Genomic DNA, 15,073 nt, shown 5'->3' on the forward strand with positions numbered 1-15,073 from the left:
AATTTTGGGTCTTCTGGAAGGCCGTCCATTCCTTTGTCTTGGGTTTTTTGATAGAAACGGGGCTCGGTTCCCTCTAACGTTCTTTACTTTCTTTTCACCATTATTTTTCTCTCAGCAATACTCTGGAACTTTACCCTCACTTTCACTTCAGTATTTGATATACAGGCAGTCGTCAAAAATGGCTAGAGGAACATTTCTGGGGAGGTCGCGTACAATTCGGCAGGCGGAGGCTGGCTCTTCCCCTACATCAAAGCACCCTGATATGCTGCCACGGAAAGATCAGAAATGTATCGAGGATGGCGCAAATAAAGGCCGCCCGGCGCCTCATGTGAATCGGAGCTTTCATCGCCCAGGGGTATCTGAGGGGCACCAGCAGAAGAAGATGCAAGCCATGAGCCCTATCAACACCGAGGCTCCCCCGCTTCTTTCTTCCCCAGTGTCGTCACCCGTCAGCACTGATAATGACATGAATGGAAGTCTTATCGGCGTCGCGTTGGGTAGTCCCCGTATGATCGACCCGCAAGTTCCCACGTCACAGATGCAGGAGACGGTTCCTGTCAAACCGGCAGAACCCCAGACGCGACCCTCTTTGCAGCGCAAGCCAAGCAAATGGAAGAAGATTGGTGGCCTCTTCAAGGCCAAGGCCGCCATGACAACCCCTCCAAATCAGCCGTTCTATCAGGTCCGGCTAGAAAACGAATGGCCAATGCAAGGCTCGACTTATTCATTCGACCAGCAGCCAAAGACCCAGTCTTCAGGCCACGAGAATCCTGCCAGTCCCACCTCAGGCACAGACGCATGGCCATCTCTAGTACCGGAAATCCAGACTTCCACACAGGAGCCACAACAGTCTCACGCGGATGCGACCAGTGGTTCGCCCCCAGAGAAGGAACAGTCTCTTGGATCTGGACCCTTGCTCCAGGTTGACATTCCTGACATTCAGCTGGAGCGATACAGCGTCATGTTTGGAGGAGTTCTCAAGAAGAACAGGCTATCTGCCATGAGTAGACGCAGCAAGAATTTGGAAGACAGCAACTCTCCAACTGAACAGGTAGCGTGTCTAAATTTCCATTCGACTAGCAAAAATCTCCTAAACTGACACAATCGCCAGGACACCCATCACTCGCCAACCCCGACACGGTCGAAATCCCCCAGTCCCAGCTTCAGCCTGTTCCCGGCGACCAGAACCAGCAAGGCCTCGAAGGTCTTGGGAAGCCAGAATGTTCCTCGCGGTCCCAGCCCAATCCATAAGAGCCAAACGTCCCTGGGGGAATCGAATCAAGAAAATCTGTCGGAAAAGAATAGCGTGGTCCTTATGGTCCACAGCACCCAGCCGTCCCATAAGCAACAGAACTCGGTGTCTTCATTTCTTTCCTCTACGACCATTGGTTCCGAGGACGAACGGCTCCTCTTGCAAAAATTAGGTCCTGTCCGCTCCTACTTTGACGCAAGGGAACCAGAATGGGAGATCATCAACAAGAAGCCTACAGCAAAGGAACCCGTGCGCGAATCACCTCCACCGCTAAGGATCGATACGCAGATGGATTCGCCCCGAACAGCTAGCTATGCATCATCAACTCTGTCTGAATCGTCAGACACGCCTGTCGATGCGCCCCGACAAAGAAACGAGGTCCCATCCCCGGCAAGCAGACGCACCTCCCCAACCTCACCAAGACCTAAGCCCTCCGGGGTCGCCCAAAAGGACAGCAACCCATCCGACCCAGAAAACCCCGTTCCTACCGTCGAAATCTCAATCGCACGATCCGTCTCCGTCTCGAAAGGAAGAAGGCAGGTCCTTGTACCTATCAGGCCACGGCCAGACCGTTTGGATCCCAATGAGCGTGTCGGCGACAAGAAGGGAAAAGCGCCCCAGGTTATGGAAGCTGATCGCAGCCATCTCCCTGGACGATCACAGGAGGTACTCGTTGACACCATCTAAGCGATCAGTCTTGGGAAGTTGCTTATGGTCATGATCACGTGCTTGTTGTTCTCTTCTTCCTGGTCTTATATCACGTTTCTATCTTTTCGTTCCTATTTCTACAGCGCAGGTAGCGTTCACCATTTTGTTGTCCTCATCCAGCTAGGTGCACCAGAGTTGGTGGTATTTGGTTTTTGGATTCTTCTTGCGTTTCATTTCATCATTTGGGTCAGCTTAACGCTAGTTCTCATGTTTTCTTCACTTTTTTTCTGGAGATGCACAACGTCAACACATGAAATACGCTCTTGCAATTGCAATTGGTGTTTTTGGACACTATCTACTACCAAATCTTTTACAGATTATATGTACCTCTCATCTGTTTGTAAATTTACTTGATTACAAATATATCCAAGGCATCTATTGAGCTCTATGTACTAACATTTGTCTATTTATTTTCTAGTTCTGCTTCGGTTTGAACCAGAATCAGCTTTTCTCAGGGAAAGTCGAAGACTCAGGCAAAGTCTGCTTCTCGGGCACCCCCGCATCCACCTCCACATCAGACAGCGTCCATTCCATACCCGGATACGAATCACTAATCACCTTGATCGTAACCCGCATGCTCAGTCCCCGCACGTTCTCGGGGAACTTGACAGACGAACGAACGACAAGCGGTCCATTCCTGTTATCGTTTGGCTTCCTGCTGGGCCCAGATCCGTTACGCTGGTTTGACGATGACGGCCAGGAAACACGTTTCAGAGCCAGGAGCTCTCCATTCTTGCCATCGGAGGATGCGCCGCTGTAGACGAGCATGAAGAATCCTTCCGTCTGAGGTTTGGGGAATCGAGGAGCGTAGATCCTGTAATCTCTGTCCCTCGGGGCGTTCTTGCGTGTCAAGGTCACGGTGAGACCGTTTGGAGAGATGGTGGGAATGGACAGGGATATATTGGGTAGGTTGGACGCGGCTTTTGCGAACTGCGCGGGAAGACTGAGCTTCTTGGTGAGAGCTTCGGTGGCTTTGAAGGGGAGAGATACGAGTGCGGTGAGTGAAGTAGGGAGCGCCGATTTCTTCTCTACCGGGTCGATGCCCGGGAGGATAGAGAGGGGCGCGTCTTCGGGCCATCTTGCTGATTTGATGCATTGCAGGAGAGACATGAACATGTGGCAGGCGTGTAGGTAGCCTAGTTCAGCCATCACGTCGATCGAGGCTTGGATGATACGGATGCCTTGGTCGAGGACGGAGGTTTGATCACCGACGTAATCGGAGATGGGGAGGTCGATGCGTGACATGTATGCCTGGAGCAACAGGAAGGCTTTTACGTGCGGATCCCAGAGGGGAAGGTCACACATCGATTCGACTGAGAGGGGGAGGTTGCGTGCCAATTCGGCGTTGATAAGGTCTTCGTTGTGACGCACGGGCAGCTCGTCGAATTCAGTTGCTGAACACATCCAGCTGAGGACATCATGGAAGGTAGGGTTGGGTTTAGCGTGCGACATGAGGTATCGGATCGTTTTGTGAGACAGGTAGTAGTAACTCATGATCTTGCCGAACGGGGTTGGATCAACATCACCAGTTGCTGAGTCGAGTACGACACAGGAAGACTCGGCCAGCTCCCCAAGCGACTTATCAACCAACTCAATCATGAAGTCCTGTGCTATCGCCTGGGCTGCCATGGTGTTGTGCTCCTCAGCGGAGATCTCAAGGCCATAGTAGGAAGGATTCTTGTGCAGCCGGCGGAAGAAGAATGTCCAGGTCAAGTAGTCAAGAGCGTCCTGCTTCGTTGTGATTGTTCCCGCGGAAACTTCGGCGCCCAAGTGGTTATCCAGCACTTTGTGTAGTGTCGACTCGACGGGGAAGCCGGTGTGCAGGAAGTGCTTGTAGAACGCCTTCTTTGCATCCTGAGTGAAAATGCGCGCAATACCTGATGTGTCGAACTGAGGACGTCCCGCTCGACCAAGCATCTGCAGGACATCAGTGAGATCCATGTCCCTGTATCCTTCGATCTTGGCGTCGAAGAACTGTGTTCCCTTCACCACGACCAAATGTGCTGGAAGGTTAACTCCCCAGGCAAGGGTACTGGTAGCCACAAGGATTTGGATCTTGTTGTTGCCGAACAGCTCCTCGGCTAGCTGTCGGTCTGACTCGACTAGACCAGCATGGTGCAGACCAATACCGAAGCTGAGTGCTTCGCGCAATGCCTCATCTTTGACTCTTGCAAGATTCAACTGAAGATCTTCCTCGGACATGCGGACGAATCTACGAGGATTATCCTCCATACCACAATAGTTGATCAGATCCTTGGCAGTCAATCGAGTCTGTCGACGGGAAGCGACAAACACAATCACCGGCTTTTCGGGAGAGTGGTTCTTAATTGCCAGGAATGTGGGTCGATTCATGGACTGCATCAACGGGCAGAACCCACGCTGCTCCGGGAATCCGTCAATGTAGATCTCAAGCGGCACAGGACGCACGGAGTGTCTGAAGTTATACAGTCCTTCTTTCACGCCGAGCCAATTCGCCAAGTCGGTCGCGTTCGCGCATGCAGTGGACATGCCCATCAGACGAACAGAACCCTTGGATTGCGAAGCAATGTAGTTCATTCGAGACACGATAATTTCAAGAATTGGTCCTCTATCACCACCCAGCAGGTGAATCTCGTCAATAATCACCAAGCTCACCTTCCGCACGTAATCTCTAGTCTGCCAACTACGGGAGATACCGTCCCACTTTTCAGGGGTTGTGATGATGATATCGGCGTCCCGGATAGTCCGCGTATCAGGAGTGTTATCACCTGTCAATTCAACCAATTTCAGGCCCATTGGTGCTGTAAGACGCTTTTTCCAGTCCTGAACACGTTCACGAACGAGCGCCTTCATTGGTGCAATGTAAACAACCTTCGAGCCAGGCTTTTCTCGGAAGGCCCACCACATAGCCAGCTCTGCGGCTACAGTCTTTCCACTACCTGTCGGGGAGCCCAGCAAAACATTAGCCGGGGTGTGGTACAGCATATGGAAGATCTGCGTCTGCATGGGGTTGAAGAATTGGAAGCGCTGCCCATAGAGCTCCTCCAGTATCGGGTTTTTTAGCGCAGATATGGGAAGCGGTTGGAGATTGAGAAGGTCAGTGTATACGCTTTCCGTGTCTGGTCGAATCAGGTGCTGGAAAGACACAGGGTGCACCGTTTCTGCGCCCAACCAGCGGTCAGATATCGCACGAACGTAGATTTGACTAGGCAGAGGATCGGACAGCGGGATGGTAAAATTCAACTCGTGTTCATCGTTGAGCTTCTTCCTGCTGAGAATGAAGTATTCGTGGTGGTATATTTCAGACGTCTCTGAGTTTTCCACCCAGATCCAGTATGATTCGGAAGCACCATGGTGCCTATCATTCCAAATAAACTCTGGGTACAGACTCAGTCGGATTCGTAGAACATCACGGTTCAATGGGGCAATTTCAGCCTCCACTCCAAGGGTAGGGAAGTTGTCGAGCAGCTTTGCCAACGTCTTCCCCATTTTTTGGTTGTGAACCAGTTGGCCAATCTCGGCTGTTTCCATGTCTCTCATAGATTCGATGGAGGATGTCGGAAGCTTGTCATCTAAGTTCCTGAGAATTGGCTGAGGAAGATCGAACTGATGGAATGGGTGATCAAAGGGCCACATCTGCTTCTCGATAGCCTTGCAGAGTGACAGCAGAACTTGACATTGGTAACCCCAACGGCGGTTCAATGCAATCATGAACAAGGAACGACAAATTCTGGCTGCATTCTGCGCCACGTACCCTGTATCAGACACCAGGGCAAAGTCTTCGACCCTAGCACGAGAGATATATGACTGCAACAGAATGTTGGTTTTGGCATGTGGCGAGTCATTACCTCCTTCTACCTCGGTCTGGATGGCCTCGTCACGCAGTCTATTCAACTCTTTGGACTCACTTTCCCGTGCTTGGATGTTATCGAATTCACCACTCATACTGATCATTCTGAGCACATCCGCCTCACTGGCTCGAGGACGCATCAGATTGTTGAAAATTTCGACGCTGGTCTGCAGGACATAGTACTGGCTGGCGATGCGGCCAACATCTTTCGCGCGCAACTCTTCGGTCTTTTCGTTGTATATGATCATTTGACTCTTTTGCAACACTATAGCAGCTTGAATGACTAGCTGACGACGTCTTTGCACCAGCATAGGATCGTCACGCAATTCTGCGAAGTCAATTCCATAATTGCGAGGCTCTCGTTTCATGCGAACAAAAAGATAAGAATAGCCCAGCCATTGCACGGCTTCTGGGACAGAGGTGACCGTCCCTAGAGAAATCTCGGCATTCAGGTTATCCACCAGCCGGCTGGAGAACCGAGATTCAATCGGTTGCTGTGATGTTACGGCAGATATATAGTGGTGGAGCTTATCGTGGGTCGTACAGATGAAACCAATACCAGTGTCTTGGAATTGAGGACGACCAGCACGACCAAAGATTTGCAGCACATCCAATATACCTAGATCGACAAATTTACCTTCTTGCGGATTGTACAACTGAGTACCTTTGATGACAACCGCGGCAGCAGGAAGGTTGACACCCCACGCAAGTGTGGCAGTACAGCAGAGCACTTTGATGAGTCCTTCGGAGAACAGGCGCTCCATGAGGTTACGATCACTCCGGCTCATACCGGCATGGTGTGTCCCAAGCCCACTGGCAAATAGCTCACGCAGTTCGCGAGCGCGACTGCGTTTCACATCACCAAGACCATTCGAATAACCTTCGTGCTCCTGACAGCTGAACAGATTCTCACACCCATCCTCACTGGCCATCTGCTTCAGCATTCGAGCAGTCATGACAGTATCCTTACGCGAGTGGACAAAAACCATGACTTGATGCCCTCGTTCGAGCATATCACGGACCTTCTCAAAAGCCACAACATCAAGGTTCTCGCGAGACTGCTTGGTGCCAGGTTTGCCCTTAACACCAATGAAATGTTGTTCCAGAGGGACAGGACGGAAGGACTGGTCGAAGAAAAACAGACCGGCCATCTTGTTGACCTTGAGGAAATCGGCGACATCGACATAATTCGGGAGAGTTGCGGAGAGACCGACAATACGGATAAGTGATTGTGTGCTTTCAACTTGACGCTGGGTACGAGCCACCAATGATTCAATAACGGCACCACGCTCGTCATGAAGCATATGGACCTCATCGATGATTAACAGGCGCACCTTTTGCACGAGCTCTGTATCTCCCGTGCTCTTTCGGGTCACCACATCCCATTTTTCAGGGGTAGTAACGATTATTTGAGTCTCCACGATCTCTCGCTTTGTGAGTTGCATATCACCAGTAAGCTCTCGAACCTTGATCCCTAACCAAGCGAGACGTTTCCCGAGCTTCTCGGTAACTTCAGCGGCCAGTGCCTTCATCGGAGCAACGTAGATAATCTTGAAATCTTCCACCTGCACCGCAAACTCGGTGGCTTGTGGTTCTTCGATGGGATTTGGGACAGTGTTCTTTCCAATGGCGTTTAGGATTGTGAGCATAGCAGCATCCGTCTTACCAGCACCAGTCGGGGCACAGATCAGCATGTTCTCATTTGTTTTGTATGCTACTTCATATAGTAGACTCTGCATGCGATTGAGGGTCTTGTATCCCTTGAAGGTCCCTTGACACAATCCATCCAACGAGGCGATCTCCACGAGTTTATGCCCGGGTCTCAGGGTACCGACCTTGGACGCGGGAACCTCAACCTCGGTATACTTCTTCTCATCGATTTGCTTACTGCCCATTGGCAGTCCATATCTCTTTCCTCCCAATGCAAGGACATTTCTGGACTCGTGCAATTTGAATACATGGGGGTAATGCGGTTCCGATCTTGTTTGAGCCGGCATCAACGACGCATGCTTGTGTTCGTAATCCGCCTGTCGCAAAGCTTGCTCTCTTTCCGCTCTCGTCATGAGTTTTCCAGCCATCAAACCATCTGTCTGGGCCTCTGGGCCGGTATGCGAGCTCGCGACAATATCCGCCCTGTGAGCAATCAAGTCAATCACGAAGTCGAGGTCATCGAATCCCACGATTTCGGCCAGGGACATCTGCAGCTCGTCGTCTCCGCTGTCCGTCGCTAGGGCAGCAGTGATTTGCTGTGCTAGTTCTCCGGCATCCATACCCGGCTTGTTAGCAGCAAGGCTCATGCACTTCTGCTCGAGCCAGAGCTGGTCGTAGGCGGATGATGTCGGAGGAGAGGGGAGCTCGTCATAGTCATCGAAATCGTCGCTGGCCTCTTCGTCGGAGCTGATAATGTCCCAGATATCGTCATCGGCAGTTCCGGGCGATGAGTAGTCTTCGTCGAAATCCAAATCCAGGTCGCTTCCGTAGCTTGTATCTTTGGCGGGGTCTTGAGGGAGCTTCAAGTCCGCAATAGCCTGGCGCATGGCTGCCAGTTGGGCAAGCCACTGGGTCTCAACAGATCCGTTGACAGCCATTATGAGCTTGTTTGAATCACAAACTGGCCTCTAACTGAGCCGAGAAATCAGTGAGAATCAACAGACCAGCCAGACTTGGGGATGACAAGCAAGCGGAGTGTGTGTGGGTGATCAGATTGATAATGAGGCACGATGATCATCCGGCAGAACGGTGACCGCCTGCTGCCTGTCAGCCTAACCGGGTGTGGTCTAGCCCGGCCGGTAGGGAAGTATGCGGAGAAGAGCGAGTGAATACATGGTCCAGCGACATTTGTATAGGGATCGGTTGCCCCTGAATTTTAATCGCTGCTATTAAGAGTCCATTATGAATCCAATGAGGAATGTTTCTTTCTTAAGTGATGTCACATGGTATACCAGTTGAGTTAAAGATGAAAAGCAGTGTCACGATGGTTATATAAATTGGCCACTACTACTACTTGTACTCCAGTGGCCAATGGTCTTAACCTCTACCACTACAATGACTAGTAATATCTACTATTACTAGCTCAATAGATACTATCTATGAGTTCATGCGTAATATGACCTGATTTATACTGATACTAGCCAGTAGTAACTCCTAGTAAGTGCGGAATATCCTTGCTTGTCAGGAGGCATTTGCAAATCCTCCAAATCCTCTCTTTGTTTGACTCGGCTGTCTACGTCTCCCTGACTCCTGAGCATGTCCCTTCCCAAGGTTATTCGATGCTGCCTCAGTAAATATTTACACATGAGAACTTCAGACTAAAAGGCATCGTTACACAGGTATTCATTGAAGCCTATCGCAATGCCAGCCTTCGATGAGCAAGCGCGCCGGGAGTATATTTGACGCCTGCGTAGCAGTTGGCCTGCTCCCCGAATAATGACCCGTTGGTTCATCATTCAGCTGAGCATAAGAAGAGGTTTTGTGTTGGTGGATGGAGCGAATGCATTGGAGGATGAAATAAGAGTATCCACGGCAACACATGTGCCGAACGTGTTATCTCAAGCACCTCCACACGAATCACTCGTTAAGGTGAGCAAGCCTGCTTTCGTGAACAGCTCGGAGTTTCATCATATGTTTTGAAAAACATGGGAAATTGGATGGCACGAACTGTCAGGGGCTTTGACAAGCATGCCGAACGAAGTACCGAACGGGATTTATATCCACGAGTTATGTTTCCGAAAATGAGACTTGAAGACAATGTGGAAGATTGGATGATTCTCCAAGGCACCCATCGCATTGAAAGATCAATGCGGAGTAATGTCAGTAAGATATCAAGCCTATTCAGGCGGAGGTAGCATAAGGACGTATTCGCGGGAGCTGAGGCCAAACTGGACCACATCCTTGTCCCGCAGCTCCACGTACCGTCCAGCGGGAATCGCGTCTCCGTTCACCGTAGTGCCATTGGCGCTTTCCAGATCGATCAGATAAGGCTTGACACGTCCGATTCGATCTCCGAATTCATTCCTCTTCTCGACAAAGCGAAACTGCAGCGCGGCATGCTGCTTAGAGCAACTCGGATGCTCTAGAGGAAAATCCACAACCAATTGCTCTTTCCCAATCAACCAACAACTGCGTATACCCAATTCCACCATTTCAAGAAGGTCCTGCCCTTTGAACACGTAGAATCGCCACGGTTCCTTTGCTGGGGGTTTGCGCGCTTCCGGGGGCTCGTGGTATTTGAGAACGACAGAGCTACCATTTACATTCACAGTCTTGCTCTCTGCAGCCAATCGCCCAGTTTGGGCGAAATTGGGCTTCTCCTTCTCCGGAGGAGGGCCTTCCGACTCTCCAGTCCGTGCTACTTCAGACGAGGTATATGCATCCTGCTGCGGAGGTAGGGGCGCTTTTGATCGTACTGGCGCGCGCGAGTCCGGGCCCGGCGAGCGCCTTGTAGGCGAGCGGGATCGCGAGTAATCACGTCGTCTGCGAGAAGACTTCTCCTTTCTGTCGTACGAATCTCGGTCACGGTGACGACGGTATGAAGACTCTCGATCGGAAGTATGTCGGCGTCTTCTCCGGTCATCCTCTGAGACATCCTCCTTATCCCTGCGCTCACTACGGCGACTGTCGTAATCTCTTCTGTGGCTTCGTCGGTCGGCCGGGCTGCGGGATGACCGTCGTCGCGAGCTATCTCTTCGGGAGCTTTGATGAGATTCGCGATGCCCGGAATCGCTGCCACGGTCCTCGTCACGGCGTCGCTGGCGTTGATCGCGGTCTGGAGCCGGAGAGCCGGAGGGGGATCGGTGCCGTCTCCGGCTGTAATCGTCGCGTGAATCTGGCATTTTCTATACAACAAATATACCCAGCGTCGACGGGGATGAAAAGTAGTTTTCATGCGGGAAGCTTTGGAGCTCTGGAGATCCGCACGTGATGACCTCATGTGGAGATCCGAACTTCGGAATTAGCGGGAGCATTTGTATCGACGACTAGAACAATCCCGTTCAAACCCCGGCACTTTTTACTTTGCCATCGGTCTAAGACATTCCGGAGAGGTCTTACATATCTCTCCATGTGAAACCATGCGGCCATGTTCAAGAAACCCAACATCCTTTGCTGTGGGGGTGGACTGCAGTTACTGAACTCCCCATGTCTGTCCTCGCCACCTCGGTATCGTTCTTTCCCCTCACAGTCTCGCTATTCCGCCAGGCGCTATGCCACCGCTTCTCACAACCCTGAGACGGATCTTTCATGGCCGTCGTCTCCCACATTCACACCCTACGAGCTGTTTAAACAGGATCGGACCGCACCCTATTCCAAGGCCCGATATTATGAAATGGTCAAAATCTACCACCCAGATCGCCCATGTAGCGGACATCCACTATGCAGAGACCTCACGCCCGAAGTGAGGCTCCAGCGATACCACATTCTAGTGGCTGCCCATGAAATCTTATCGGATCCAAGTAGACGAGCCGCCTACGACTTCAGTGGTGCGGGGTGGAATCTCCATCCTTATGAGACGCCGATCCCATCCTGGGCTAGAACAGGCTCCAGTAACTACGGTCCGATATACGCGAACGCGACCTGGGAAGACTGGGAAAGGTGGAATAATCGCCACCAGGGAAAGCAGCAAACTTTGGTGGACCATCGGACCTTTGCGACATTCGTCATTCTTCTGACATTAATGGGCGGAGCGCTGCAGGCATCTTGGATTAGCAAACTCAGCAGCGGTTACGAAGACCGACTTTGGGAGCTGAACGAAGAGTCATCCCGCCTTCTGAAAGGGCGTAGGGAGAATACTCAGCATCAGATGCAATCGGTAGATGCAAGGGTTCAACACTTTCTTATCCGAAGGGACCCGTCTGGGTGTGGTTTGAAGGAGGAAGAACAGCCGGTTTATAAGCAAGTGTTACATTCTCAGAAAAGCTCCAACGACCCACCTGCGGAGATTCTTGGATCGGAGAGACAGGACGGTAGAGTCTCTGGAGATTCGGTCCAGACGGGAACCAGCAGTTGACATAGATTGCATGCGTAGTTAGTTCGCGGGCGCTGTACATATAATTGCTTCAGTTTAACGGAGGCCTGGAGTTTCCACTTCTGAATCTATGCCCTGGAACATGCATACATGGCAGTATACTACTAGACTCTGCATGCAATCAAATTTACTTCCATGCTCCTCAGTCGATATGCGTGCTGGCCGTCGGAAGCTGTGTCAGCTTTAGGACGTTGCATTTCGGCATGCGGAAACAATAGGTGGGAGGGAACCTTGAAGCCGTCGAAACTACGACCAGCAAGTCCGCGATAATCCTTCCGGAGTACATATTATTGGAAAGATACGCATTTATTTTTTTCATTCTATCATTCAGATCCATACAGTAATGTGCTTATTCGGGTGTATACTCCTTGTTTTGTTAGTAGCAATTGTTGCTTCCTGTATTCTGTGCTACTGTGATCCAACCCTGATCCCGGTAACTAGTATGCGGAGGATTATGACATTGTACTACGACTAGCTGTATCTTGAATCTCTAAGTCCTTTACTCTCGATCCTAGTAGTATAGTTCGTAGGGCCTCAATGAGAGGTCCAATGGTTATGCTGTTTCCTTTAGTCAGGCACCAGTGGTATGAGACCGGTAATTGGAAATCCGGAGCCCATGACTTCTTTCGACTCTCGAAATGCGACATACGGCAAAGACCAGGAAGCAATCCAGGAGAGCTTATAGGCCATGGGCATATTAACTCAGGCTCGGTCTTAATTTCTCGGCCAGTTCTCGTCTCCTCTGGGCATCAGCGTCAGTGGAAAGAACTTAACAATGCTTTAGTGTCTGCTATAACAGACATTGTCGAGAGGTGGTGGACGAACTCGGTATCACGATTCCCAGAACGTATGCCTCTGAAACCTGCAGAGGAAGACCTCCTTCGTGTATGCTATGTCCCCCCGCCCACAGTGCATCCCGCGGCTGGTTCTGGGACATTCAGCCAACAACACGACATTTCAGACCCTATCGAGGAGTTCCCTCGACATAGGGACTGCAGCTACGAAGAAGCCCCTCCTCGATATTTTGCCTTGCAGGTTCTGCGCGAAGACCGATGTCGCGGTGGTGTTCTATCCGGAATGGATGTTGGCAAACTCAGTTCCCCTGCTGTCCGTTGGGATGCGAGACCTTCTCGCACCTTCACCAAATGCTAGCAGCATAGTTCAGTAGCAGTAACTCCTTCGCCCAATGCCCGCCACCCACTGTAGCATTTGAGCACCTTTTCTCAATAGACAAGGCCTAGTGATGCAAAGGCAGATTTTACAGTCTATTTGGTGGACTAATGTTCAAAGACCGATAGACAAGTTACTAGTAAGTGCCTTGCTTGGCTTCCCCGCCCTTGAAGGACGTTGGATCTGAGCACGCGGAGCACTTCCCCATCCTGACTCAAGATCTGGAAATCACATCCTCTTCCCCAATTAACACTAATTGTCTCATTGACGCACGTGCCATTGACGTTACAATGAGCGCGGAAGAATTGTTGGCCAATGTTGAAGGCGGCGTCGTGCCAGTGACCTGCCATGAGGATGTCTTGCGGATCGCATTCATCTATCTGGACGAGGGCCTGTGGACCGGGAATGGGGTGTTTGATGTTGTAGACAAGCTGCACTCGCATGGCTTGTCCTTTGGTGAGGGCGTTTTACGCTTTAATCGGTAAGCCTACTATTTCATACTATGACCACCCCCGAGAGGCACTGCCTCAATAGTAATAAATAACAGTTCTCTGGATATATTCTACCTCGCACAACTAGCAGCCGCCATCTACCGCTATATCTCCCAACTGAAAGATGATTTCCCCTCCTTCTCTGATTTCCCGGCCTTCTACATAGCCTACCACGCCTTCCTGCACTCCTCCGCCTGGCGCTCCTACTACTCTTACCCCTTCCTCACCCAGCGTACCACAGCATGCTTCTACCGCCTGCCCAACCTCCAGGACCTGCCTGACTCCTCCTCCCCACTATGCCAGCCGCGCCATAGTCCGGCATCCCTACACATCCTGAAAATCCCCCGTTGGGCCTACACTGTCGGGTGCACACGTCGTAGGCAGCCCTTTCTTCCATCTGAGACTCTTACTGCACTAGCCCTCAGCACGCTGGAGGCAACTATGACACGCCTGCACACGGCATACCCCAGCGCACCACCCTATTCCGAAGCACATCCGCGCTTCTGGCTTGACTATTTTACTCCTGATCCATCTCCATCTCGCGTGGCTGAGGTGACTCCTTGGCAAGCATGGAGGCCCCACAGCTTTGGGATATTGGTCGCGCAGGGAAAGTATGATATACACAGGTTAGAAGCAGAGTACCTCACACGGATAGCGGGAGGAGAGATAATCGAGGGAGATAGCCAGCCGGAGCAGGTGATATGGTATGGGTGGCCGGATGGAGGAATTGAAGGGCAGGCGTGGTGGAGGGGGTGGGAAGAAGAGGTCGGGAGTGAGGAGGAGGTAGATTTCCTAGCCGCTGTTGCGGTGGAGGAGACAGTTGGATTAGGACTCCAAGGAATCGACATGGATGAGTTGGACTTGTCAATCCGGTCACATATACTACTAGCGGTCATGCAGGCTGCGGTGAAGGACAAGCAGGAGAAGGAGCGGTTCCTGGATGAGATGAAGAGGCGGATGGTGCAGAAGGGGAGAATTGTCAACGAGAGGGCAGGGAAGTGGACCAGGGAGGCCTTAGAAACCATGGAACCGTATGTACGCGAATGGCAGGGCATGTGGCCTGGTGTAGAGGAGAGAGGGAAGATGCTGCGGCGGATTCTGGTGGAAAATGCGCAGCTCTTTGCACGCTGGAGGTTGTCGCCTACTTCGAAGCAGTTCACTTTCGCGCTGAGGCCGAGGGAGTAAGGCATTTAGACTACTATAGTAAGCATTTCATTTCATAATGCTTTGGTAGTATCCAAATCAACTGAAGAAGATACGAATCCCCGCTTCGCAACGTAACGCAACCCCGTACCTGAATCTCGTAAGCCCAATCTTGCGTGCTACGCTCTTACAGTGTATGCAGGAAGCCCTGGGAAGTACTTGTTTACCCATTCTGAGCTTTAAAGGAAATCAGGCAGAACTACGCAAATCACTCGATGCGAAACGCCATTATTAGGCGTCTAGTCCACATCGAGTTTTATAGAATCCATTTAGCTCCGAGCTGGGCAGAGCATCTCATGGAGGCAAAAGATGACTTGTCGCGATTAGCAGACCAAGTAGTAGCATACAGATCTGAACGGCGTTGTCTATGCCCATATCTGGCCGCAACGCGAGGGCAT

General features: G+C 51.3%; 5 protein-coding genes across 5 annotated transcripts; 3 read left to right on the forward strand and 2 right to left on the reverse strand.

Annotated features, from left to right (window-relative positions):
- Positions 1–178: 178 nt before the first annotated feature.
- An14g03190 (uncharacterized protein) lies at positions 179–1,939 on the forward strand (the record flags this gene model as incomplete). The annotated part of the gene is made up of 2 exons (XM_001400907.3): positions 179–1,051; positions 1,112–1,939. 2 exons carry the CDS (start codon positions 179–181, stop codon positions 1,937–1,939), a joined length of 1,701 nt encoding a protein of 566 aa, XP_001400944.1.
- A 462-nt stretch (positions 1,940–2,401) lies between these two features.
- An14g03200 (uncharacterized protein) lies at positions 2,402–8,377 on the reverse strand (the record flags this gene model as incomplete). The annotated part of the gene is made up of 1 exon (XM_001400908.1): positions 2,402–8,377. One exon carries the CDS (start codon positions 8,375–8,377, stop codon positions 2,402–2,404), a length of 5,976 nt encoding a protein of 1,991 aa, XP_001400945.1.
- Positions 8,378–9,616: 1,239 nt separating this feature from the next.
- An14g03210 (uncharacterized protein) lies at positions 9,617–10,621 on the reverse strand (the record flags this gene model as incomplete). The annotated part of the gene is made up of 1 exon (XM_001400909.1): positions 9,617–10,621. One exon carries the CDS (start codon positions 10,619–10,621, stop codon positions 9,617–9,619), a length of 1,005 nt encoding a protein of 334 aa, XP_001400946.1.
- Positions 10,622–10,866: 245 nt separating this feature from the next.
- Positions 10,867–11,793, forward strand: An14g03220 (uncharacterized protein; the record flags this gene model as incomplete). The annotated part of the gene is made up of 1 exon (XM_001400910.1): positions 10,867–11,793. The coding sequence occupies one exon, from the start codon at positions 10,867–10,869 to the stop codon at positions 11,791–11,793; it is 927 nt and encodes a 308-aa protein (XP_001400947.1).
- Positions 11,794–12,348: 555 nt separating this feature from the next.
- Positions 12,349–14,910, forward strand: An14g03230 (uncharacterized protein; the record flags this gene model as incomplete). Its single annotated transcript, XM_059744167.1, has 7 exons — positions 12,349–12,918; positions 13,067–13,120; positions 13,155–13,462; positions 13,529–14,503; positions 14,542–14,653; positions 14,707–14,775; positions 14,809–14,910. 7 exons carry the CDS (start codon positions 12,349–12,351, stop codon positions 14,908–14,910), a joined length of 2,190 nt encoding a protein of 729 aa, XP_059604645.1.
- Positions 14,911–15,073: the final 163 nt, after the last annotated feature.

This window comes from Aspergillus niger (genome assembly GCF_000002855.4).
Source record: "Aspergillus niger supercontig An14".
Taxonomy (NCBI): Eukaryota; Fungi; Ascomycota; class Eurotiomycetes; order Eurotiales; family Aspergillaceae; genus Aspergillus; species Aspergillus niger.